Below are 26,824 nucleotides of genomic sequence, written 5' to 3'. Positions count from 1 at the left end.
AAATTAACAAAATCAAACGGTCTTGTCTGGAACTGAAAGGCCTACGTTCATGATGAATACAAACTACTATTTTTCGAGTGGGATTTGCAAGTGCGGCTTAGTGAGTTCAGCAGGTTGTAGCACTTGGTACTGGCCAGGCTGTTCAGTAAATTATCCATCTTGTCTTGTGATACAGCAGGCACAGCTTCAGTATAGCATTATCTGTCATCCACACAAAAGCCTTGTCTCCTACTTTTTCCACTTTATCACTCTTCAGTAAAATGACCAGCGGGAAGAGCCCTGTTCGAGTAGTCACTTATCTCCACAGGTTATCCCAGCCCAGTACACTTCATTCTGCACTGTCTGGTGGTGTCTGGTAAGGTTAGCATGAACTCTTTTATCAGTTATACCTGGCCTACCAGAAAATACTCCCAGAAATATACAGAAGTCCCTATGAGTTCTGCTTTCTAGGCAGAGCAAAATCTCCTCAGCCTGATGTCCTCTAAGGGATATTTGACATTCAGTGAGTAAACCTCGCAGGGGGAAGCCTGAGATGCCTCTTCCCAACTCTACGTAATGTTCAAAGCTTCTTCATAGATATAGTAGCTTTTCAAATCTGTAGTGTGTAGGGTCTCCAGTATAACCTGCTTGTGAAGCTTCCCTGTCTTGTCATTAAGCTCATTAACCATTCCAATGACTTCAGAGAGTTCTCGCCCAAGAATTTTGGATCTCATTAGTGCTTCATGGCAATTCTCCAGACTCCCAGCACGCTTGCCTCCCTGGTACTCTTCTCAGCTCTTGGCTAGCCACACTTGTATCACCTCCATCAAGACCAGCTGTGCCTTCCCAATACAGAAAACCAGTAGGAAGCCACAGGAAGCTTCTTGCAGTAGAGTTAAAAGAGCAGCATCTCTGCCAACAGCACCCTTTTCAGCCACAGGCATCCCACGCCCCGCGCTTTGGGCATGGGAACCAACCACTGAGCTCTGAGTACAAGAAAGAGATGAACGAAGGATCTGTGAAAACTGTAGTCCACTACCGATGCCCATTACCGACAACCTTGTGATTCTTTGCCTTACCCCACATTTTGGCCAGAACAATTCTCAGACACTGCATCCTCTTAGCAGATAGCTTGGTCTGCCAAGATAGCTTCAGCCAGCCCCCGCTACAGCATAGCTTGCCACTGACATCAACTTACTCCACTTTGTTGACTTTTGCTGGAAATCTGCCTTCATGCACTTTTTAACTCTTCTCTGCCCCCTCAGGCTTCCATGGCTGCATTTTTATGATATGTGGAGGATATGGAATCCATATGGACCATCAACAGGCGCTTTAAGTGTATGGTAGATCTCCTCACATGGTAGAGCTGACATCTTAAGGACTCTGGACACAGTTGGCCTGTTACTATGCGTAGTAACTAGGTTTGGATTTATTTTGCTTTATCTTCTTTTCTTTTTCTTTCTTTTCTCTGCTCTCCCTTCATCTCATTCTTTGCTTCTGAAGGTTGTAATACATACATGTCAAACCCTTCACCTGTAAGTCAGCATCAGAGAGTATTTTACAACAGTCTGAGACACCTTTCCTCATTTTGTCTGTTATCCCACATCTGTTAGTCTGGCAGAAACCTTACAGCATTCGTCAGATATAGTAAAATCATCATCTCCCAGCTCTCCCTTTCTTTATAATCCATTCATTAGCAGAGTTGTGACGTTTAATAGATACTTCAATAAAGCTTCCGCTTTTCAAAGACCCAAATTTCCAACTTCTCAATCTGTCTGAGTTTTAAAATGTCAATAAAGTTTCTTTGGATAAACTACACCCCTTGGGTCTAGACTGCTAGAAGAGGTCAAGCGAGTCCTTTTGATTTCTGCTATTTAATGAATATCTTCCTGTCTTTCAAAACATACGGAATAGTTTTCAGTACTTCGTACTGTCTCTTTTTTTAATTGAGACTGACTGCAGAAGTTGGGCAATATCCAGCAACGCCAACATTGCTGCTGACTGCTTTGTGGCTGTATCTATTTGAGCTCTCCTCAGGTACTTGTTCAAACCATCTTTGGTGCTGACACCTGCTTCTTCAGCATAGTTTTGGGCTGCTTCCCACACTTTGGCTTCAAACTTGTCTCAGGTGAGAATAAGCACCTGACGTGGCAGATTCTCTGATCACATTGCATTAGTGACAATTTGAATTCCTTGGGACTCTTTCCGATACCCTAACTACTTTTTACCTAAGTGGAGTTTCTAACCTGCTTTCACCAAACTCTGTTAGGATTTGAAGCGGAACAGCATTGATCTGCTGGGCTTACCAGCAGGGTCTTCTCAACCCAGTGCAGATGCTCCCTTCTACGCTTTGAATACCAGGGCAAAATGTATTCAAATGCATTTCTATAGCATTACATTACCTGAGTTTAGTGATCATTATACACACTGGAACAGAAACACACACGCACACACATGTAGAGAGTCTCTTGCTAGGCTTGCTCTAACAAATTGCATTGGGTTGTTTCTGCCTTCCCCTTCCAAGGGAGCTCTAACTGACTCTGACTTTCAACGCTGCTACTCCAAAGATGATTTGGCAACTGTTTTTTAGGTCTTAGGCAAATTTCTGATTTCATTTGCCTAGCTGTTTCTCAAAGACAACGAGACAGTTTTTATATAACAACCCACTCCCTGCCCCTACAGATGGAAAAAACAGCACAGGCAAGAAAACAATCTTCCATATAGTGCAGTTTACACTCCCTCCCCAGCCCCTATCAGATACTGCATTCTTTAGCTAACAATCCTACCACAGATTTATGGTGAAATCACCATTAAGACAAGTTAGGATGAAAGCAAATACATTTATTCATTTACACATGGAAAGCAGACCGCAATGTTACTAAAGTTCATACAAACTACAGGTGACAGAAAGGCAGGGAAATGGTGCTTATTTCAAGATCCCATCCAAAAGGCCCTCCAGAACGCGTGACAAGCTGTAAAGGCCTAATCGACATCGCTGGGGTCTGAGGACATTTACAGAAGAGCACTTCACATTAGAAAGCATGCTTGCTTTCGTAATTCATCTTCACTTTTGGTCCTTCCCAGCTTTCAGTCAGCTTAAAATCATTCTCTAGCCCTGCCCACAATTCTTTCTTAGCTCAGTCGAGAAGACGTCGCTATCTGTTTCCCACCGCCTCGCTGGCGGCTCCCTTTTGCTTTGAAAGCGGAGCATCCCCCGGGCAGAGCCCAGCCGCAATGCCTACCCAGACGGACCAGATTCAGCCAGCCGCTGCCTGGCGGCTGAACCCCAAAGGGCTCCTTAGCTCGGCCCTGGGCAGAAAGCCCTCCAGCAGCCGGCAGGCCGGCGGGCAAAGCCTCTCGCCACGCGCGTTACGAACCTTATATTCCATCCGAGCGCAGGCCTCGCGGTTTAACCCCAGCCGGCAACTAAGCGCCGCACAGCCGCTAAGCGCCGTTTGTTCAATCGCATACTTGGGATTTGTGAACGCAGCGTACTACTGACCGTTGTTTGAGATATGACAGAGCTTCGACCACGTCACCTGAACGTGAAAATACACGTGGGGGTAACGCGAGGGCTACTGGCCTCATCTGAAGCAGAGCTAGAGGAGGACTCACATAAACGTACACAAAGCAGGCTGACGCGTTGGTTCCCACACCTTGATGCGCACCTGCCAGGCGAACCTATCGGCGAAAACCCTTAGCGCGCATCTCTTCCACAAGCGTGACGTGTGCTGCGCGGTTTTTCCCGCCTTGCACGAACCCACGGTCGCTGTTACCCGTCCCCCACCCCCACCTCAGCAAACCGTCGCCCGGCAGCCGCGATCCGGCCGAGTCACGGCGCTGGGTGCCTCTGCCCGCCCCGTGAGGGAAGACGCCGGCTCCCCGCGGCAGGGCTCTGGCGGCGGCCGGGGCTCACAGGCAACTCTCCCCGCGCCGCCCCAGCCGCGGGCAGGGGGCGGAGCAGCAGCACGACGTCACCGAGCAGCAGAGGGAGACGGCAGCCCCCCGCGAGGAGACGCCTTGCAATCTCCCGCGCTTTCCTTTCCCTCCCTCCCCTCCCCCACCGCCCTGCCCCAGCCCGGCGTCCCGGCGCGGCCCCGCCCTTCCCGCACCGCCCGACCGCGCCTCTGACCAATCCCGCCGAGATTGCCAGCGCCGCCCGCCAATGAGAGTGGCCTGTAGGGCGTCTCCCCGCCTCTGCCTCCCGCCTCCGGCCCGCAGGCGCACCAATGAGAACAGAGGAGACAAACCCCCATTCAGGGACGGTTGTTCAGCCGCTCTCCTCTCCCCCCTCCTCGCCTCGGGTCGCCTGGACGTCACAGAGAAGGCAGGCCAATCGGGGGCGAGGCCCCGCGCGTCGCAGCCAATGGGAGCGTTCGAGAGCGCGGCTGGCGCGGCCGGCCCCAGGGGAGCTCCGCCCCCTTCCCCTCCGCTGGCGGCGAGGCCGGCTTTCCCCCTCCCCGCCTCCCCCGCCTCCCTGTCCCCGCCCGGCCGGCCTCGCTCTCTTTCCCTTTCGCAGCAATGGCGGCGACGGCGGCGGAGCAGGAGCAGCAGCAGTTCTACCTTCTCCTGGGCAACCTGCTCAGCCCAGACAATGCGGTCCGCAAGCAGGCCGAGGTAACGGGTCCGCCTCGCCCCGGCCCTGGCCGCCGAGCCGGCCTGTCAGACCTTGCCGGAGGGAGGGAGGGAGGGAGGGGGGGGGCAGGGAGGCGGCGGGGCCGGCCGAGCCCCACGTGTGAGCAGCGGCACCAGCTGCCGCCGGGGCGGCCCGGGCCTTCTCCCCCGTCGGCGCCGGCCCTCCGCGGGGGAGCCGGGCGGTTGCGGCGGTTCCCCACCGGCGGGGCGCGGGGGCCGCTCCGGCCGTTGGCGAGGGCGAGGGCTCCGGCCGCTAGCGCCCGCTGGTGCGCGTGAGGGTCTCGCTACCCGCTCCCCCCCCACCGCCCGGCGGCCCTGCCTGTCTGGCCCCGCTCGGCCCTCGGCCGCCTCGTCTCCGCTCCCCCCGCCGGGCCCGTGTGGAGCCCCCCGGGGGCTGCTTCTCCCCGTTCCCCGTGGTGAGACGGGGCCTGGGCTGACTCCGCCCGGGCTGGCCGGCGTGACGGAGCGCGGCCCCGGCTCCGCCGGGGAGGGGAGGCCTGGCCGGCGGCGGGTCCTCGCTGGCTCGGGAGCGGGGGGGGGGGGGGGGGTCCCAAAGGAGGTCAGGGCGGGTGTCTGCCCTCCGCGGGTGCGGGGCTCGGCCGGGCCCAATTGAAGCGCTCCGCCGGGCCCCGGGGGGCGGCTGCACTTGCAGCCTCGGTTCTGCGCTGCCGAAGCGACTCTCGCGTGGGGTCCCTGCCCCCGGGCGTGCCGCCTGTGCCGCCGCAGCAGCCGGGCCGCAGCCGCCTCCCCGCCCGCCCGCCCGCCGGGGGCTTCTTCTCTTTCCACACAGCAGTTTGGTTTTTAACTTCGGAATGGGCCGTGTATTGAAGTGTTTCGTCAGCTAAGAAATATTTCCCTAAAAGAAGCGCTTTCAATAAACCGAGTTTCTCCGTTATCAGCAGAAACTTTTCAGATGTGTTATTTCAGCTAAAATTCTTTGTGATGGCTAAGCCACGTTAATTCTTTCTCTCTGTCATGCTTAAGACTCCATTGTCAAGCCTAGTGGGGAATCTCTCCCATTGAATTAAATACTAGCGCCTAGGTTTAGCATGAATTCCCACTGCATGGCTGCATTGGGTCTTTTATCACTCTCATCACTTAAGCGGTCAGCAGAGTTCAGCACATTGTTTGGCGAAGAATAAAAAGTATTATTGTTTCTGATGCTGCAGTGAAAATTCCTGAAATATAAGTTGGGAATGAGAAGGAGGGGAGACATACGTTTTTAGGCACCCAGCAAAGTTCAGTATTGGTTACTACAAACACTTTCTAGAGCAGCAGCAAGAATTATTCCCACGTTCCAGAACATAGGGATGGAATGGAGGCCATTCCCTGGGAGCTGAGTTTCTTTCTCGTCTCAACTGCCTGCATGTAACATAAGAACACTTCTCACAACTTTTTCAACTTTATTAAAATTGTAACAAAGCAGATTTATTGGACTGCTATGTCACAATGCCTGTGAAATAAAACATTATTGGAAAAGAAAGTCTAAAACTTAGATTCTTACAACTGGCATATTCTGTCAGAAACTTGCTTGGAACAGAGTTGGAGTTTGTGTAATCTTCATAGATCTATACGCACTATGGTCAATCAGAATAAGAAATCTTAATTGTCATCATAGATTACTAAGCTTTTTGAGTCCATTAGTTTCATATATAGATACAAGCAAGTGTCGTAATTTTTACTTATTTAGCTGCACTGAATCTGGCATAGGTATCTGCGGATTTCCAAGTATTTTGTATTGGAAGTATTTTTATGGTTCAGGATCATTGAGAGTGGAAGGGTCCTCAGGAGGTCTGTAGTGCAATCTCCCGCTCAAAGCAGTGTCAGCTATCAGGTCAGATCAGGTCACTTTGGGCTTTGTCCTGTTGGGTCTTGAAAACCTCCAAGAATGGAGACTGCACAAGCTCTCTGAGCAACCCGCTCCTGCTTGACTGTCCTCATTAGAGCAAAGAGATCTGAACCTCTATCCAGTCTGAACCTCCTTTTTTCAATTTATGCCTGTTGTCTCTCATTCTTCCGCCATGCATGGCCATGAAGATCCCAGCCTCAGTCTTCTTCATGGTGGGTTAACGAACTTGTACCTAGAAACACTTTTCTGTCTCTCTGCAGTGTAGGTAGATTGACTTTTTTTTTTTTTTTTAAGTTGTCTGTTTCTTGAAGTAAGATTTCTTTGGACGAAAGGAAAGTATTGCATAGCCTTCAGAATATCTGCTTACTAAAATCATACAGGACTCATATTTGACCTTAAACGTCTGTATAGTCCAATCATTTTTTTTAAAGTGTACTTACTATTAGAAGGCAATATTGAATACTATAGGGATTCAAATAACTGCATGTAAATTGAATAGCAGGTTTTCATTTGTGTCCCATGAAAACCAGTGAGAATGAGAAATGGATGGACAGAGAACTGAAGGAGACAGACTCGGGTTATTTCTAATAGATCTGGTCATTGAAATTAGGATGAGGGGTGTTATGTTGAAGACTAAACTTGATGGAGATGTAGAGTCACAGCCTGTTTGGGTGGGGGTGTAGTAAAAGCTGTAAAAAGCAGAAGGGGAGGGAGGAAAGTCTAATCACCTAAACCCTGTTTTTATTTAAGTATTTATGTATATGGTTCTGTCTATGTGCTAGCACACTCATAACCTATTCTGACCAGTTTGCTGAAACCTGGTTCATTCATTTTATCTCCCATTAAAAATTACTGGAATGTTGTCTGTTGATTATAAAAGCCTGTCTTTCTCTTATTTGTGTGTCTGTCTTCTGATGGAGAAACTTTTATTTACTTTGTCTTGGTGATTTTATGCTCTTTTTTTTTAAAATATATTTCTCAGGTTTGGAAGAACATGAGTACGAAGTGTAGATAATAGATATTTGCTTGCATGTATTCTGAAAGTTAGTCATGCTGTGAGAGAAATTTGTACCTCTGGATAAGGTAGCTGGGGAAGTAATCGTGAACTAAAAGAATACAGTGAAGATGTAGCAGGATCCAGGTACCTAGTTAGGGCATAGCCAAGGCTGGTAGTAAGATGGGTGAAGCCAGCAAAGTAGTCCTTCACAAGCACAGGGGGAAGGTTCTGGTTTTGGCCATGTGTTCTGCTTGCCTGCCTTGCCCTGGTGCTCTTCAGCATCCTCTGAATCCAGTTTACTGAACAGACAGAATTATGCCAGTGAAAAGCTGGACAGGTTGCTGCCATTTCTGGTGAGTTTAAACAACTCAAAATAGAATTTCATTATTATCAGAATTGGCATGAGGGAAGCCAGCTTTTACAGTGCTTCAGCTGTCCATGAAAGCATAGCTTCAGGTCCATGCTGGGCCTGTGTTTAGGGAATCTTCTTGTTTCTGTATTTGTCTTTATATTTGTAGATAATAGTGCAATATAAATATACACATTCATGGAAATGGTTAATCTGAGAAGACTTTCTATTCTGACGCTAATAATTTTGCAGTCTGCGTGAAATGATGAGATTAAATGCAAGGATTCATTGGGGATTCAGAGTCTCATTGACTGTGAGTGTATATTAGCAACTAGAGAGAATATGACGTAAGAATTGAGTCCGTGAACAAGGCCTACTAGGAAACAGGTACAGAAAGTGGAGCGAGATGATGTCTAATATTATCTGTGTGATGAGGAAACTACTTGATTGAAAATAGCAGGTATACTGTCAAGGTGTGTAAATTTGCTAGAGTACTAGAAAGAGCTGCTGCAATGGTAAGAATGGGAAGTAGGCAGGCAAGGAACTGATTGAAATGAACCTGGGCTTTGTGTAGAAGGCTTGTTCCTTGAGTTCAGGATGGGATAGTGAATATTTGGAAAGGGTGGAGTAATTTATCTTCAAGATTGTATCCACAAAAAATAACTCTTTCAGAGTTAGTAAGTATAGAACTATTTAAGTGGTTGCTCTTCAGCTTGTAGTTCCCCTGCTTTTACCTACATAGGTTTAGTATATTAGAAACAAGCATTTATAGTTTTAAAATGCTCAGGTATACCACGTTTTGGATAGCAAAAGTTATTTTGCTGCGTGTTCACTCTAGCTTCTAAGTAACAATCTAATTTAAAAAGCCGTAGTGAATGAACTGCATGCCAGAAGTGTGTAAGACAACGTAACTGAACTTCTCATTAAACTTTCCATTTTATTAAGAGGGATTCCCTAAGGGGGAGACTAAATAGTCTCTCTCTCTCTCTGAAATTTGGGCAGGAGTTTAAAAATGAAAAGTTCTTATTCAAAACATGTAGTTGAGATGTGTGACTGCCACATGACATTGTAGAGGCCTTAAAAAGGTTCAAAAAAAGAACTGAACAAATTTTTGGACTATACATTTGTCAGTGGTTATTAACCTGTTGGTCATAGTTCAGTCTCAGGCTTCCAAAGTTCTTAATCCCTTGATGCGACAGAAGCTATGATGGATTCCCAGGGGGATACATGTTCTGTATATGTTGTATTTCCAGGAGGATACGTGTTCTCTTTAAGTTGTATTTCTTAACTCATCTCATAAATGTCCAGTAATGCATATCTAGATCATTCCAATATGGCAGGTCTTATTAGGTAACTAAGACTTTACTCATGATTTTAAAACAGGTCAGGAATTTTTATTTTGATAAGTTTAATTTTTTTACTATGTCATTTTCTGTTAAGTGGATGGATACTGAAGTTGTTTTAAAAGGAACGTCAATTCATATTAATGCTTAACACACGTTTTCTAGTAATTGTTTTCAATAAGCTGCATCCCTTTTTATTCAGGAGACGTATGAGAATATTCCAGGTCAATCTAAGATCACGTTCCTCCTACAAGCAATCAGGAATACTGCTGCTGCTGAGGAGGTATGTCTCTCTAATCTTTGAATTCTGAAGATTTTCAAGGGAACTTGGAGAAGCGGGGAAGAAATCAGTGCTGGTCATTTGGGGATAAATTAACAAGTTGGGCATTAACTGAATCGTCTTAATTTACTGCACATTTGTAGAGGGACCACTCATAGTTTGTTGCATGTCAAGTTCACTAGCTGAGACTTTTTGATGTAGGATATTTAGTTTCAAAAGTAGTCTTTCATAAGTGACTGCTTAGATCTCTGTTTTCTGGTTGTGTGTTTTGCTTAATGAATGGGTTCTTTCCTTAAAATGTGTAACTAATATATGACTGTTACTGTGATGTTCCTTCAACTTACAGTTGAGAAATGCTTTCCATTTTGGGGTCCTGTGCCTAAGTGTGTTAAACTTTTGTATCATCTGAAACTTCCTGTGCTTCTAAAATCGGAATTGGGGGAAGATAAGGTAGCAGTTGTTTTGCGTGTTTTATTCAGATGGCTTTTGCATTTTGCCCTGTCTGGGGAGGATATGCTCATGAAGTCACCTAGCAGTGTTATAGACTGAACAGAGAGCAGCCTAAGCACTATATAAAATTTTTCTGTGGGCATACAGTAACTGTGCCTTTTAGTTATTCCTTAATTTTGTAAAGGCTCACACACTATAGCAATCAGGTATAATACTTCTTGGTAAAAGTATTATTCACTTGGCTATGCAGAGTGAAGAACTACTAAGCTTTCAAGATATTACAAACTTCAGAGTCACTTAAAAGTAAAAACATTTGACTGGTTTTTTCCAAAACTAGAGTTTTACTGAACAACGGAAGGATGTAGCATGTAGAATTTCTGAACAATATTATAAGGAGAGTATAAGTGTGCTGTTTCTCTCTGGATAATGATCTCTTCTGGTAGACTGTATTCAGTTTAGAGTAGATGCTATTGGTGCTTTTTAATGCTCAGTAAGTATCAGCTTACTAATTCTGATGCTTATCTACCTACAAAGCAGTGTTCTTCTGACAGAATCCTTCAATACTATGCTAGCAACTGGTTGTATAACAGCTGTGTAGTTTTCCCTCCTGCCCCTCTGAGATGTTTCAAATAATAGAAAGCTGTAGAGCAGTCTCTCCTGTGTTTAAATTGGCCATGAAAAATAAGATCTACTGCTCACCCTTTTTCATCAGAAGATCATACTATGCCCTAGAAGTCATAGCTCCATTGCACATGCTTCCATTTCGTATTGAATACATTTGATAAGTCTGAGTTGACAACTAAGTCATGCTTATGTAAATAAATACTTGCTCCCTGTATTTGCTGATTTTATTCCCTTTACATCAGCTAAGGAATCAGCTGAGTCTAAAACTTGTTCAGAATCTTGCCAATGACTTGGCTTCCAACTTAGTCAAGTGCAAAGAAACTTTTCACAGTAGAAGTTACTCTTACCAAAGACATCAGAGGTTAACATTTGTAGAATAACTTGGCATTTAACTCCACCAATGGATAAATCAAAGAAAGGTTTAAATGTTAGCTCATAACTTAAGTAGATGTTAGGTGCTGGACTCAAAAAAACCTGATTAATAGAACCTGTGAACAACCTCTCTTCCCTGTAAATCCAAATACATAGTAGCCTAATTGGAGCCTAAGTGAAGTCATCCCAATGTTTGATATAAACATTGCATTTAAACACGCAGAGGAGCATTCTGTGTGTGTTCGGTGTGGTGCTGGTATGAACAGCTAGGCACTTCATGTCTGCATGTGTTTCATGTAGATGCAGATGTTGGGCAGAACAGTGCACGTGTTGCCAGTGGATAGGGCTTTGGGTCTGGTGTGTGTCCTCTGCGCACATCAGATGTTCCGGCACCACTGAACACAGGCTGCTGGAAGAAGCCATAGAACTTTAAAGATCCCTTGCACAGGCTACGGGAAAGCTGGGTTCACATCCCTGTTCATCCTGAAGCCTCTGTATTGCTTTATCCCCTCCCAGGAAAACTAGGCTGAAGAAAATACTCCATCCTGTTTGCAGGAGCTGGGCTGCTGTGTTGTAAAAAATACAAGATTCGTAGGACATTTTGCACAGCAGTTGAAGGAATCCTGACTCTGCAACCTAGTAATTTTGGCATTTAAATGGAGAAACAGAGATTCAGATCCTGCTCCCAGGACCCCTTGCATTTGACATGGAAAAAAACCATTAAGCTAGGTCAGGAATAAGTCTTTTAAAAAGTAACTGTATAACAGGTTTTCTCCTTCTAACCAAATGCCTAAACTGTGGAAGTAATCACCTTTTCCCTCTGTTCTCATTTCATATTTTCCGGATAGCAGAGTAACACAGTTCACAGAAGTGGAGGGAAGCGCGTGACCTAGGAGTTAGAACATTTCTCTGCCAGATGATAGGCGAGTGTGTACACCTCAGGCTAAAGAGGGTCTTGAACCCACATCTCCAGCTTCATGAACCTGTAGTCTTACTCTTATGAAGTTAGGACTCTAATTCTTCCTATGCAATTGCATTTTAAAGGGTTGAACAGAAAGGAGGCATATATTCACTTTATTTGATGATTTTTTCGTCTCGGAATGTGTCTGAGGTGTTGGAGGCTTCTTCCTGTACAGTTTTGATTTACCACCTAAATCTTAGAGAGGAACAGAAGTTCTGCATATTCTCCTGCATTTGTTTTCTTCCTGGTTAACTCTAGACTGGCAATTTTCAATTGCGTCCTAATTTACAGTTGACTAATTTCGAGCACTGTGAAATACAGTAACAAATGCTGTGTAAAAACTCTGTTTCTGCTGTACTCACAGTCCTCTTAGAGGGGTCTGACCTTTCCCTTCTCCCTCTCCATATTGTCACATGAAGGGGTTGCATTTCTTAGTCTGAAAACTGCTGCTGCGGGCAGCTTCCTGTTCAGCACTTGGAGGGGAAGGAAGGCAGCCCATGGACTTCTGATGCACCACAGTTCTGCCTCTGAGCACTGCGTGCTTTGAATTCCACATGGGCCTGGATCCCCGAATGAGGTTGTGCAAGTCCATCTTTGGACTGTGTCCTAAATATTGATTGCTTCCATCCATGCATGTTTTCCTCCTTGAGGACTTAAAAGGAACAGTAAAACAGAAGTAAAAGTCACTGTGACTGTGCTACACCAGATGGTCATTCTTTTTCTTCCAAAACGTGTAGGATTACCTGGACACTTTGAATGTCAGCGGAGAACATGGTATCCCAGATTTTTGTTCATATTTCTTCTGCTGCCCTGCTTAGCAAGTTGGTTTTCTTCTTGTGCTTTGGTTCCATCATCTGTAAAATCCTACAACATTTTTAAAGCACTATAAATTCTATTAATAAGCAGTATGTTGACATTTGAGTATTACGACTACTTTTTATGTTAATACCTTTGACATTCCAATTGTATGTGAGCATCTCAGTAATTTAGACATGCAGAAGAATGCAATACTAGTAGAGAATTCTGCTTTTTTATGCTTCATTGGTAGATGGAAGTTCTTCTTTGGGGATGTATACTTTATATTGTTCCTGTTCTCATTAAAAGCTATAGCCGCTAAGATGCAGGATTTTAAAATGCTTGTTTGGGTACATATCTTGTAATACATAAACATAAAAGAGGCTTTGGTATGTGTGAAAAATACATACTTTCTTCCTTAAAGCAGAAGAAACAGCCCCAGAGCTGCCATTAATCCAGCCGTGTTTGTCATAATTAAATTGACAATGCTGATTTTCATATATAGGTGGATATCTGCTGAGGAAAAAATATGCCATTTATTATTTAGAAGTCAATTGCTTCTTTGTCACTCCTTCAAACATTTGAATTTGCTTTAGGGAATTTGGGGAATTTTTTTCTAAGCTAGGAACAATAACCAGGAGCTAGTTCATGTAGTGCTCATCTTGTGTCTTTCTGCACGCTTTGTTAATTGTGTTTTTACTTTGCAATCAGTCTGTGTTTGTCAGTCTTCTATTTTAAATTAAATTATTCAGAGGTGGAAATTCTTATCTTTGAGACTATGTGCTTTATGAAAACAAGCTCTAGTCCCTATCTGGCCACCTATTATTACTTCAGGAAAGGAATGAATATAATGTGAGTTCAGTCACTATCAGATCTCAGAGAATATGCACAGAAACATGATGCCCTGAGTAAGGGAAGACATTGCATCAGAGTTTGTGCCTTGTTTAGTCCCAGCAAACTTGCTCCTCGGTCAAGGCTTCTCCTGTGGAAGGTAACCATACTAATAAGGAGAAATTTAATCTTTCACAATATTGGTGCTTCTAGGGATGGGAGAAGGAATGATACCATCATATTGTGGTACCGTTAAAAGTTTTTGGACACATTGTTAGTGGGGAAAGAATCTTTTTCCTTCTTAACTCATGTTCCCCATGTGATGACCTATTGCTAGAGAACCTTGGCTTATGATGGGAGCTACAGCGCAGGTGGGCACTGTGACCCTCTTTGTTCACCTGCTGTCTTCCTTACATCTACTAGGGAAGATCCTCTAATCCTACATATGTGGTGGCTTTGGTCCACACTGGAGCTGTTGAGGAAGAGGAGATAAGGAATGATCACGAGTAAGGTCCAATTCTAGTCCTTCCCTTCTGCTGGTATAGAGACACTTTGTATACACGACTCTTTAGCTGTATAGAAGAGAGCTGGGTAGATTGGAAAAAGGCACAGTGAGTCTGGAGACTGCAGAACATCACAAGAATAGTATCTTGGGTGATGTTTTAGCAATACCTGATTTTTACAGGTTATGTTAGAAGTTGAGACTTTGCAGCAGTTTGTTTCTCATCTATAAGTTACACTGTAGCAATATAGTTGAGAGACCTTTTGGAAATCAGATTTCGTTAGTTCTGCTGCTCTTTGACCATTTTTGAATTCTGAAGGCTGTTATAAATGAAACTTTTTCATTCAAGTACACATTAAATAAGACTATGTTAAGAAAAAAAATTGAGTGCATTTTGCATTGGATTCTTTTTTTGTGAGGATTTAACATGTGTAAGGTTTTGTTACAGGCATTAAACTTCAGAAGTTTGGGGGTTGGTTTTTAATTGCTGTTTGTCCTTCTAGAAACACTGGTTAGTGAACATCCTATTGATTAAGTTAGTGCTTCATGTGTCTTTTTGCCTTTACTGCATGTGTTGCTCTATTCATTTTGAATTACTCAGCCACATTTTTTGCTTCTAGTTCTTGTATAATTGTAAATAAATACAGATATGTAAATGATACTACTGTAGAATCGCTGTATGCAAGCCGGAAGCATAGAAGATTGTAATATGTGGTATTGAGATGCCTATGCTCAAATTCAAGTTTAAAGAAAAATGTTTCATCATAGGTCTGCCAAAGACAGAAAGCTTTGGGGTTGGGTTTTTTTTTTTTGTTCAGTGTAGAGTTTTATTTGCCAAAATCTAACTCTAGGTTCCTGAATCTTTAGTGTTAAGTTTGGTTGTTTGAGAAAGTGAAGGAGGGTTTACAGGTTGGTTGTCCAACAAAGTTGTCTCATTGAGTCACTTGTTAATCCAAAAAAACCTGTCTGGATTATAATTATCTCAGCAGACCATTTAAAACAGAAAGCAGGCATGCTTTAAACATCTTTCAGTAATGCAGCTAATTCCTTAACTTGGCACAAAATATGTCCGAAGTTCAGCTCTAGAAAAAAACCTGAATACCTCAATGGACTTCATGATTATTTCTTTGAAGAGCTGTAATTGTCAGAAACATGGTTGTAGGCTGATGTTTCTTTACTATATTTTTACTTACTATCATAATCCTCATCTGTTGCTTGAGAGGTATTCCATTCAGCAAACAAGTCTACGCAGTGAAAACTGATCATTTGGAAGCATGATGGCAGTCGTCTTTCCTCTTAAGAGCATGATTATCATATCAAAACACTTCAACATACATACTTTCTTATTCAATAGGCTAGACAAATGGCAGCTGTCCTTCTGCGACGTCTTTTGTCTTCTGCTTTTGAAGAAGTTTATCCAGCTCTTTCACCTGATGATCAGACCTCTATCAAAAGTGGACTGCTGTTGATTATTCAATTGGAAACGCAGTCCAGTATGAGGAAAAAAATCTGTGACATCGTTGCTGAATTGGCCAGGAACTTAATAGGTACTTTGTATAAGCTGATGTTGTGGTAAAGTATTTATGTATTGATAGTAGTTGTATTTTTATCTCTTGTTCTTTAGTCTTGTGTAGACGTTTGCACGTGAAGTGCTAACTGATATCATGTTTTAAAATAAAATCTAATATTTGTTTGCATTATCCTTGATCAGATAAAAATAAGATTCTTTAACTCTGCTTTTTAAATTGCTTGAGTTTATGTGAGATTGTATTAAGGCTTAGAAATCCAGTTTTGTTTAAATTCTCATTAATGTTATGCTGAACATCTGCATCAGTTTCTTTTATGAGTGCTGTTATATAACTGTAAATAGAGATCATCTTCTGTTCCTCAGTGCCTTTAGATTTAACATTTCAGCCATATTTTACACTGTGACTTGGACACATCTTTGGATCAGTTTCTTTGAAATTAATTTTAGTAGCGGTGACTGGTTGTCCTGCACAATTGAGATCTAACTGCTCTTAAGTTTGCTTATCTTAAACCTGTGTTGTGTTTCATCTAGATGAAGATGGCAACAACCAGTGGCCAGAAGTTCTGAAATTCTTGTTTGACTCTGTCAGCTCTCAGAATGTGGGACTGCGTGAGGCTGCTCTACATATTTTCTGGTAAGCTTTCAGACTTTGCTATGTTTTTGCAGGTTAGCCAAATCACGTCTGTTAAAAAACAACAACAAAAAAAAACCTGTCACAACTTAATTAACAAGCAATCATATATATTTTATTTATTCTGTTGTATTGTGGTTTACTTAACTCTTACCTGTACAGTTACAATCTGTGGCTTAAACAATGGATATGTTCAAAATAATAGTTAAGGTTAAAGTCTGTGAATTTTTATTAGTGTTTTGGTCTTTTCTTAGGAATTTTCCTGGGATTTTTGGGAATCAACAGCAACACTATTTGGAGGTCATTAAGAGAATGCTTGTTCAGTGTATGCAAGATCAAGAGCATCCATCAGTAAGACCTTTATGTTCTTTCTTTTTTTAATTTATCCTGAGCATAGAAACTTAATGTAGTAGTCTCAAACATAAAGGTTAAACCACAGATTCCAGCCAGAGAATTGCATTACCTGAAACTGATGTATATCTGGAGTTTTGATTATGCCTGCTGCAAAACAAAAGGGTCAAAGCTTTTCATGGTCTAAAGCTGACTGACTGGCTCATATCTGCACTACTTGGGCTCAGACTCTTCCCTCGTAGTTACGCTTGGAGAAACCTAGTTGTAGTGGCCCAAAGCAGAGCCAGGGGTTTTAGCCTGCAGCATGAGTTCAGAAACTGCTTGTTAAGCTTTCTTTCTGGCCCTTGTGTTTAACGGTATAGATACTATGTATCTGCACATAGTATCTGCACACAGTATGTCTCAAAACTCTGAATATATGACAGCTCCTTGAACCGTTTGTGCGTGCTTTGCTGTAAGGGTATGTTAGCAAGCCTTGCTTTTCTGGAAGGCTTCAGATTTATTGATTTATGCAGAGAATTGTACTTTGAAAATGTTTATCTCGTTGTGGAAAATGCTGGGCAAGGATAGGAAACCCTGCTGTGTTATATGGGTTCAGTTTGCTGCTCCCCCATGGATTACTTTTTCTGATCTTTGAAAGTCAACTGAATAACATTTTATAAAGTACCACAAGTCATGCCTTTAAAGAAGGATGTTTTAAACACTTAGATCACACTTTTTGGAAAATGGGACTTTGACACTTGCATGCACATTTGCAAGTGAGATGGAAGTTGAAAACAATAGGTTTTTTATTTTTTCTTTCATTAAAAAAACACAACCCAAAGCACCAAAACAAGAACAAAACTAGGGAATACTTGCCACCTCGTAATATGATAAACTTTTTTTTTGTATCGTGGAGGACGTAGGTGCTGAAGATCTTCATTATCGCTTTACCTTAATTTGAAGTAGGATGTAAAAGCCTATGTTAAAAACTAATTGCTATATCTATTTGGAAAATGTAAAAGGGAAATGATAATACAAAATGTAGTCTCATATTAGGCCTAATGTTAAAACAAAACAAAGACGTGTTTCAATCCCAGTTCTTCATGTTTCTTTCTTCAATCCTGCCTGTCTTCTAGATCAAGACTCTGTCTGCTAGAGCTGCAGCTGCATTTGTGCTTGCTAATGAGCACAATCTTCCCCTTCTTAAACATTTTGCAGACTTGCTACCTGGAATCTTGCAGGTAAGAAACTACACAAGTAATGCTTAATGTGCCGTTATTGTCTGTATTGACTGTATCTGAACGTAAATGATTGGTCTGCATATGAATTTTTGCTGAGACCTAGATTAACGATATCTTAGTTAGCCTGACATTGGTCACCAGCAAGATACAGTGGAAACTGATAAGGAATTTTATAAACACCATCTAATGGATTGGGTTTTAAGGAAAATAGTTCAATGCTGATTAGTTTGTACAGTGTTACCTAGATAAATGAGTTAAAAGTCTTTGTAAGGTATTTAACTCAAATTCATACAGCTTTTAAATTTAACCATGATTTTGAAGTATAGTTTAAATATGGGCTACCCTGAGGTTTCAAGTAATCAGTAATTGGGAAATTCATTGACCCATGATATCCTGTATCTTTTCAGTTTAGAGGAAATTGTAGAATTATTCTGAACAGAGATTCTCAAGAGTAACAGCAACATTGTGGACTAATTATCTTTATTGCTTGATAAATTAGGAACTTGCAAACAAAATGCCTTTTTAAGCTTCATATAATTTCTGAGGCTGGATTAGATCTCTTTTAGGATGGATGAATTTGAGCAAAAGTTGGACTTCTAATATAAGGTTGTTTACTTTTGGGGGGAAGCCTGTTGTAAACAAAACCAGAGACAGAAATGGTTAGAGCTCTGAAGGATGACAATTTCAGAGTGCAGTTCCTTTTCTATATTAAGAAAAAAGTGGAAATAATTAAGTACCTGTGGTGACAGTGGTAGTGAACTTTTGGTGATTTTAAATTAGGCTAAATTTAGGTTAAAGACTGACTTCTTGCTACAGTCAGTACAGCAGGTTCCTGTTGACAGTGTAAGCTATAAACGTTGTCTGTGTGTGCTTTGTGGCAAGCTGAAGAAAAATTGTGCCAAGTTTACTGGCTTCTGCAACTGATGGAATTCTGCTTGATCTTAAATGAAAACTGAGAGGAATTTATTAAAATCAACTGAACTTGAAAATGGGCTCTGGTGTGTACAAGATAAGTATTTTGATATTGAGGTCACTATTTGGTGGTTAGTCCCTGTCTGTGACTTTGGCAATGACAATTGTATTGTTCAAAAATTGTAACTGGCTGAGAGGACCTTGGCTACTGCATACTGTATGAGTGGGAGTGAGGCAGGATTTGGGGTGGGCATGCTATTCATCTTGATATTTGGCAATTAAATAGCATGCTGTTTTTAGACTTCAGACTAATAGCCTACTTTGTGTGATATAAGTTTCAATCCTACTATTTTAGGCTGTAAAAAACACATGCACTTGGCTTGCATTTCCAAGCTTTTGCAAATATAGAGCACAGAACTATGCTATGAAATCAGTCTTTTTAAAGTACTTATTGCGAGAAGGACTAAATTTTCTGGCTGTGGTAATACAAGATGGGTATGAAGATCTGAGTTTATAAATAGGAGATGGGATGTGTTAGAATAGTGGTGAGTGACCTTTGGAGACAGTTGGATGCTTTTTTTGTTGCTGTTGAAGTTCATTTTGTTGAAATATTGGCATGGTAAAAAAGCTAAAAATAAAATTCTGACTTAGCAATTCAGTCAGTACAATTTCTATAATGGTTATGCTGGAAGTTGAACTTTCAGAACGAATAGTTGCAACTTGTATCCAAGAGATTTATCTTGCAGTGGAGGTAAAAGCAGCTGGAACTTCAGCTGACTTCTGTGTTTGTTAGTGTTCGATACTACAGAAAAGTGGCTCTGCCTTTTAGGGATCACCTTGCATTTTGAACTTCTTTCTTCAGAAAAACATGATCTTGCTTTAAAAAACTGTCAAAAGTAGCAAAGGGTATAAAATACAGAGTTTTACAGAAACTTCCAGTAAATATGACATTATCCGTTGCCAGAATCAGAGGATGAATGGTAACTATTAGTCTAAAAGGTCTTAACCAAGGTAGATTTTTTTTTTCAGAACATTTCTGATACTAGAAGATACTGCTTCTATGTTGAAAGCGTGGGCTGTTTGAGCGGCATTATTAAAAGTGTTGGATTCTAGATTTAAGTATTAAAAACCACCTAACTATTCACTTTAAAAAAAAATGTTTCTGCGTTAGGAAGACACCGAATACTTTACTAATGAAAATTCCTTTCAAAACCCCAAAAGTGTGTTTAAAGACTGTTTTTCCTTCGGAGGTTTGGGTTTTTGTGTCCTAATTGTAGAAGAGTTTTAATACCATTGAATAACTGTGTGCGGTTTTGGTACTAGAGTATCAACCTGATCAGTTAAAAGTAAGTTTTAAATTACTTTTCAGAATGTAGCTATGGGTTAGGAAAGATACTTGCAAAAAGCTTGATTTCTTTTTTACTTTCCTGTGTCCTGTGACTGAAGGCTGAAAGGTCTGCTTTAATTCGGTGGCTCTCCAGAGTTGTCTGGAAGAAAATAAATTATTTAATCTTGAGATTCCTGGTGTTTGTATGCATAAAGTAGTCAAAGCTGTTGTCACATAACACGGGAAAAAAGGAGTTAGGCTCATTTTCCTTGTTCTGGGCAGAATTACTTTGAGGAGTTTTTCTTTATTTAAAATGCATTTTGAAGTTGTGCTTGTCAAAACATAGTGTGTATTTTTACATGTTGGTGCCTCTGACGTGTGACCTTAATTTTTTTTTTTTTTTGTCTGTCTACTGTGTTAGATTTAAACTAATAATAGTCAACATTGTGAGCCATAACTTACTTGTAGATAACTTTTAGTTTTCGACCCTGCATATTATCTTTGTGTAGTTGTTACGGATTTACACGCGCCGGCCACTTGGCAGGGTCTGACCCTAGGATCCTGCTGAAAATGCAGAGTCTGCATGAAGGCTTCCAATTAGTCTTTTATTAGTTCTCAGGTTACAGCTCAAGCTAGGTGCCTCGGGAGAGGGACCCCTACCCCAGTTCACGCCTCTCAATTATATACGTACCACCCATCACCCGATCCCCAAGTCCAATCACTTAATTTTGGTCGGTAGTCTCTTGATTTCATATTGGTTTTCACTGTTGCTGGGTTGGCCTTCATTCTCTTGGAATTGTCTCCTTGGTCCTTACCTTCTTCGTTCTGCTCATATCTGCCAGATTTAGCCAGTTCTTTGTTAGCAGCATTAGTTTTATCCAAAAGTTTACTCTCAGTCAGGTCTTGCGGCCTAAGGCTTCAACTATTTTAGCTACTAATTCTAAGTCACTAATGCTAAACGAGGCTATTCAGAGAGAGAATACAGTTAGTAAAATTTCTTCTATAACAGTGGTCCTATTCGTAGCATTATTTCTTTTTATTTAGTCTTATCTTCATCTTATCTTTTCATAGGCGGTAAATGATTCCTGCTACCAAAACGATGATTCTGTCCTGAAATCCCTTGTCGAAATCGCAGATTCTGTTCCCAAGTATTTACGACCACATTTAGAACCTACGTTGCAACTAAGTCTGAAGGTAAAGCTAGAAATTATTTAAAAAATCACTCTTTCTGCCCCAAAACTTCTGTTCTAACCATTTGCTCTAATCTTCTGGATTATAGTTGTGTGCAGATGCCAGTCTCAGTAACATGCAACGTCAGTTGGCGCTTGAAGTAATTGTGACCTTGTCAGAAACTGCTGCTGCTATGCTGAGGAGGCACACAAACGTTGTTGCGCAAGCCAGTAAGTATTTTACTCATTTTCTTTGTTGAAACAATTTGTCTTCCTTTACAGTGTTAAACTGACTTTGCAGGTGGTCAGTGGCAAAACCATGTCTAACTCGGGAGTTTGCTGATGCTGGTAACTTTAGGTGACACTGAATTGAGTTTTCTTATGGAGAAAACCCCTTCTTGTTATGACTCTTCATAAATTAATCTGTGCTTATGCAGCCACCAAAAATTTGAATAAAAATACAGTAGATTCTTCATTAGGTGTTTCCAAGGAAAATACTACTTTCATGCTTTGCTGCTGGCTTTGGAAATTTGTACTGTAAAAAAATAAGTTCATGCATTTAGTTCTGAAGTTCTACGTTTGAAGTTTGGTATGTAGGCCAGATACTCTGCGGTGCTGGCAACTGAAGACTGAAGGAATTCAGCATGCGTGTTGAGCTTCAGTGTTGAGTTAAAGCTGTGAATTAAAAATCAGATGCTTATATAAATACTGAGAGATAGTCTAATTAGTCTATTTACCATGCAGATTGTAAATTCTTTGGAGAGGCACTTTTAAAATCATGCATTATTATTTGAAATACTAAAAATAACTGTCTTCTGGACAGCCATAGCAGCAATGCTGTACGCACTGGTATTTCTCTGCCTTCTAAACCCTTTTTGTGAGTAGATCAGGGCACTGACACAGCAGTGTAGCCTGCTTTTAGGAAGGATTCTTTTCCCTCCCTGTCACACTTCTATCTATCTAGATTCTTTCTTGTTTTCTGAAATTTGCATAAAGACAGTCTGTTAAAAGGCAACATTTTTTTACTCATGCTTGGGCTGGGGAAAGTTGCGTATATACTTGTCACTAAAATAATCATAAAAGTTCTAGAAAATGTTGTAAACTAGATCTGCTTGGCTTAAGTGTTTAAACTATCGACTAGAAGTTTTGTTTCCTTGTAGAATACTTTTTTAAAGAACAGATTCTTTCAGAATGTATTTTGAAATTTGAAAATGTTTAGGATGCTGTGTAGCTTGTTGGGAATAGTAACGCTTGACACTTGCTGTTCCCTAAATCATTACAAGCTTCTTATCTGGTCAGGCAGCATAGTGGAGAAGCACCTCATATCTCTTTAGAATGTATTACTTTTATATTGGGTTGCTAGTTACTGTTTAGGAATTAAACGTTTGTATTAAGATACTGTATTAAGATAAGGCACTATGTGGGAATGAAATGCCTTTGGTTTGCAACCCATTGCAAAATTGCTCTTAATATTAATGGATCACTAAGGTGAAAGACATTTATTTTGCAGTGCTACTAAAGCAGTTATGTTCAGAGAATGATAAAAAGCTAGCCAAAAAGGATTGGTTTTGTCTTGGTTTTGTGCCTTAGTTTAAAAGGCTTTCTGTTTTCATTCAACTAAAAAATTGCTAGATCACTTGATCCTCACAACTAGAACTGGGTCTTAGGCAAAACTCTCATCTTATGCTGGTTTTACTGAACATGATGCTCATTTAGGAGTACGTCTGTATCCTGTGTACCAGTTTTCTGCTCAAGAATTCCGTTTGGGTTCAGACTTCCCTCCTTGAGCTCAGTATTCAAGATAGCAGAGTGTTTTATTGCTCTTTCCCTAGAAATTAGAGCTGCAGCCTATCTTTGGCTGTAGTTTTGCTCAGTCTCCAGAAAATGGAGAGTCACAGCATGCTCTGACAAGAAGCAGGCTTAGTGGGCTCTTCCTTAACTTGTTTGTAAACAGTCTATATGTTGGCAATAGTTAAATTTTGAGGGCTTGTCGGGACAATGTTGAAACTTTAATGCACAACTCTACATTTAAAAAAAAATTCTTTGTGAAACTATATTTACTGGCAATTACATTCATATTAGACATCAAGAAGAAACAACATGTTTACAAGCTTTTGCAGGTTCTAGATATAACGATGGCCAGACAGCTTTGGATGACAGTTTGTTCTCAGCCTTGCTTGTTAGTAGCAACGAACACTGTAACATCAGTTTTTGGAACCGTGTAGCATTTGTGGCAGATGATGGCTGACTTCCATATTTCAGAGGTGTGACGATACATCGTTTTCACATGTGTGCCTATGAGTGTCTGTATCTGAAAAGCTTCTGGTCTATAATACTTTTTTTTTTTTTTTTTCTTAAGAAATTCTTCTCAGTGACTAGTAAGTATATAGAATTCTGATGTGTGGGCATCATGCTAGAGAGTTCGTAGTGTCCGTTAAGTTATCTCTGAAGGTTTTTGCAGCTACGGTATAAACTCTTGTCTGAAGATACATAGCCATGTCAAGCAAATCAATCCATAATTTGATCTTTTCTTGATACTTGCCCCACAATACTGTCAGTGAGCAATATTTTCTACTGTCGTCAGTTGACTGTTTCTCATCTGTCCAGATGTATGGTGAGGTGAGTTTGCTTAGGGTTGTGCCTCTATCATAGATTACAGTAGTGTAAGTATATTATGGAATTCACCTAATCAGTTGCAATAAATCTCATGAGCAGCATGGACTACTGTATGCCTACTAGTTTTTGAGGTAGGTTGCTGTAAAGCACAGTTGACTGTGATGCCTGTTTTCAAGACGTGTGGTAGACTGTCCTAAAAAGATCCTTAAAGCTCAAAGGTTGAGTATTTGACTGAAAACTTTTGTTTCCGGGGCAAAGTGAAGCTTTTTTGCATAAATGATGTTGAATTCAAACAACTGCTCTGACCGATTAGTGTAATACGAAGTAAAGAATACTTAAGAGCACCTTACTTTGCTCTGAAAGTGCAAGGTATACTTTTCACCCCTTGGGCTTCTGAAGTGCCCAGGAACAGGCAGGCTTATAATAGACAAATCACTCCACTCCTTCCTCCTGTAAAAACAACTCAGAAGAATAGGTGTTGTTTATTACATAGTAGTTGAATGTTATGATGAAGATTGTGTAATAGCCTCTATAAAGACTTACATTGAGAAGAGCAGACGGAATCAAGCTACAGAGGTAGAAGTAGAAAACTGGTGGATTATTATGTGCAAGATACTTTCATGATACAAAAAAAAATACATTAAGCAGGGAAAAATCTCAAGTTCTAAACTGTTACCATATTGTAAAAGTAAAGCTTTATGCTAAGTGACTACTGTACATATAGTTAAGAAAATTTGTCATGTTAGTAAAACTAAGGGTTGAGTATTATTCTTCCATAATGAATATAGTCTCTTTCATCAGTAAATGTTCAAAGGATGATGTCAGAGTTTCAGCAAAATGAATGAAGTATACCTGAGTTCTTAAAGCATATAATACTATTTTTAACTCTTTCAAGGAACTTAGACTTTATTAAGGAATTTACTTTTTACAGTCTTCATGATTTATAAAAAAATATTATGTTGCACTATGACTCTTGGTAAGAAATACACTCAACTTCTTTTTACTCTCAATTCGAATGTTCTGAAAATACTTTTCTGAAAATCTATTCTGAATTATTGGCTGATGCAGTTTGACAGACTTGGCTGTTTGCTACTGGAAGAAGAGTTATTTTTCTTCAATGATTTTTTGAAAGGAGAGAACTTAAAATTTATGCTTGTTATTTGAGAATCTATTTTAAGAAAGCAACCTGAGTTTAAAAATTTTTTTTTCAGTTCCTCAAATGTTAGCAATGATGGTTGACTTGGAAGAAGATGAAGATTGGGCAAATGCAGATGAGCTTGAAGATGATGATTTTGACAGGTAATTATGAAACTAGTTGCTTCAATCTATTATCAAGACTTTGTGGCTAAAGGCAGATTTTAAGTGCAAGATGCAAATGACTGCAGTGCATTACTACTTCTTTACTCAAGTAACTCTTCTAATTTTGTTCCCTCGGTCATGGCAGTGTATATGACTGTTCTCGGACAGTTTATATGTAGGTTATTTGAGTACTGTTCAGCAAGTACATAAATTCTTTCAGTATTCATATGTTGCTGTAATTTATTTCCACAAGCTGCATTTCCTCTTGTCTGCTGTTTTGCACTGTTTTAACTTTTCAAACTTTTGTTTTTTCTGTCACTTATATTACTCAGTTCAGAAGTCAGTGCTTCCTAACCCTTTAAATTGAGGGCTTATCCAGAAGTTAGCTGGAACCAAAGCTGAAGGATACTGACCTGTTTAATCATCTACAACCAATCTCTTCATATTTCTCTTCTGTATCTATGCCCTTGAAAAGGTGGTATTAAAGAAAAAAGCTGCCTCCCTTTGAAAGGACATGAGAATGCCTTGCTGTATTTCATCTAGCTCAAAAATATTATGCTTTTGCTATTATTTTAAATCCCTTGGTATGGCTAGCAATAGCTTTTATCTTCTGTCTTAGGCAAGAAAGATCTACTAAAGATGTCCAGTCTTTCTGACTTGCGTATTCCTGTGTGCATTGTAGCTTGCTCTAACTTTTCACTAGAATGACAGTGGTTTGTCTACAGCATCCTGTTATATCTGCTTTTGCCCAAATACAGTCAGAATGACATAGAAGAAAAGACATGTGTATGAGATAACTATCTCCACACTTTAAAGACATGGGTGTTCATTTACCAGTCTAGACACTTTCTTGCCACATCTGTCATCTCCTTCAAGACTCAGATGTAATTAGTGTTTCGAAACAATTTGTCACAGAACACTTTGAGATCTTCACAGGAAGATAGGCAATAGAAGAGACATTGATTTACCGCTGAACTGTATAGCAACTTCTACTAGATATCAGGCATGTAAAGACACTTGCAAAACTGATGCGTAGGAATTTATGGAAGAACCTGTTTAATCTCTGCTTGACTTGGAATACTTTTTTTTTGTTCCCTTTGATTATGGAATTGAAAGTAAGCTGTCCTTTCTTCCCCCTCTCACATGGTAGGCCAGACCCTTTTAACCTGTTTTGTTTCCTCAACTTTGAAATTTTGCCGTACAGGTAGAACTGTCAGACACCACTGCATTCGGGTTTGTCAAGTATTTGAATCCTTTCATTCAGCTAAATTTCAAGGGGAAATAGAATATTAAAGTTCAAATCCTCATCAAGTCTTTCAGGGTGTGGAAGTTTATTCAGATGGCCTGCTTTAGGCAGCTTAGTAAGGACTCTGAATCATCCCCTTGAGGCATGCCAATTTCTCTTTATTGTCGGCAGAATAACTTTGTTCTTCTAATCACATTAGCTGCCTATGGATTTTTAGAGTGAAAATTTTCCTTTTTTTGTTGCAAGTAGAACAAGCAAAGATTGGAAAACAAGTTATGCTCGGCAATGTTAGCCTAAAGGAGAAATGTAGCTCCTTTGGCCCTCTGAGGAATAGGAGAGCTTGAGCCTTAGACACAAAATACTGGAGATCAGCTAGTCTCTGGTGATTGTGTGTGCAGTGTTAGTTTTTTCTTTTAGCAGGTTCACTTGTGTTATTGTGCATTTCCCACCACTGAAGTTCACCTTTGTGGAGAGTTGTTGATTAGCTGATGTGCATGCTAACCTCTTCTGGTGCTTGAGTCTTTATAGCTATGTAAGAAGACTGGAATTTCTGTA

The 26,824-nt window shown here is 40.9% G+C and overlaps 1 protein-coding gene across 1 annotated transcript in view; it reads left to right on the top strand.

Moving 5' to 3' along the window:
* Positions 1-4,418: 4,418 nt before the first annotated feature.
* Positions 4,419-26,824, top strand: part of IPO5 (importin 5) — a 45,289-nt gene continuing 22,883 nt past the window's right edge. Inside the window, exons 1-9 of the mRNA XM_087757678.1 lie at positions 4,419-4,596; positions 9,355-9,435; positions 15,322-15,514; positions 16,027-16,129; positions 16,381-16,477; positions 17,596-17,700; positions 21,011-21,133; positions 21,219-21,339; positions 24,936-25,023. Coding sequence (XP_087613804.1) covers positions 4,501-4,596; positions 9,355-9,435; positions 15,322-15,514; positions 16,027-16,129; positions 16,381-16,477; positions 17,596-17,700; positions 21,011-21,133; positions 21,219-21,339; positions 24,936-25,023 — 1,007 coding nt within the window. The 5' untranslated portion in view covers positions 4,419-4,500. The remainder of the gene's footprint in view (positions 4,597-9,354; positions 9,436-15,321; positions 15,515-16,026; positions 16,130-16,380; positions 16,478-17,595; positions 17,701-21,010; positions 21,134-21,218; positions 21,340-24,935; positions 25,024-26,824) is intronic.

The sequence above is a fragment of the Nipponia nippon genome, unplaced genomic scaffold (assembly GCF_047370975.1).
Source record: "Nipponia nippon isolate SJK-2023a ecotype South Korea unplaced genomic scaffold, ASM4737097v1 scaffold_2, whole genome shotgun sequence".
Lineage (NCBI taxonomy): Eukaryota > Metazoa > Chordata > Aves > Pelecaniformes > Threskiornithidae > Nipponia > Nipponia nippon.
The sequence above is the reverse complement of the archived record's forward strand: the minus strand, read 5'-3'. Positions and strand labels throughout refer to the sequence as shown.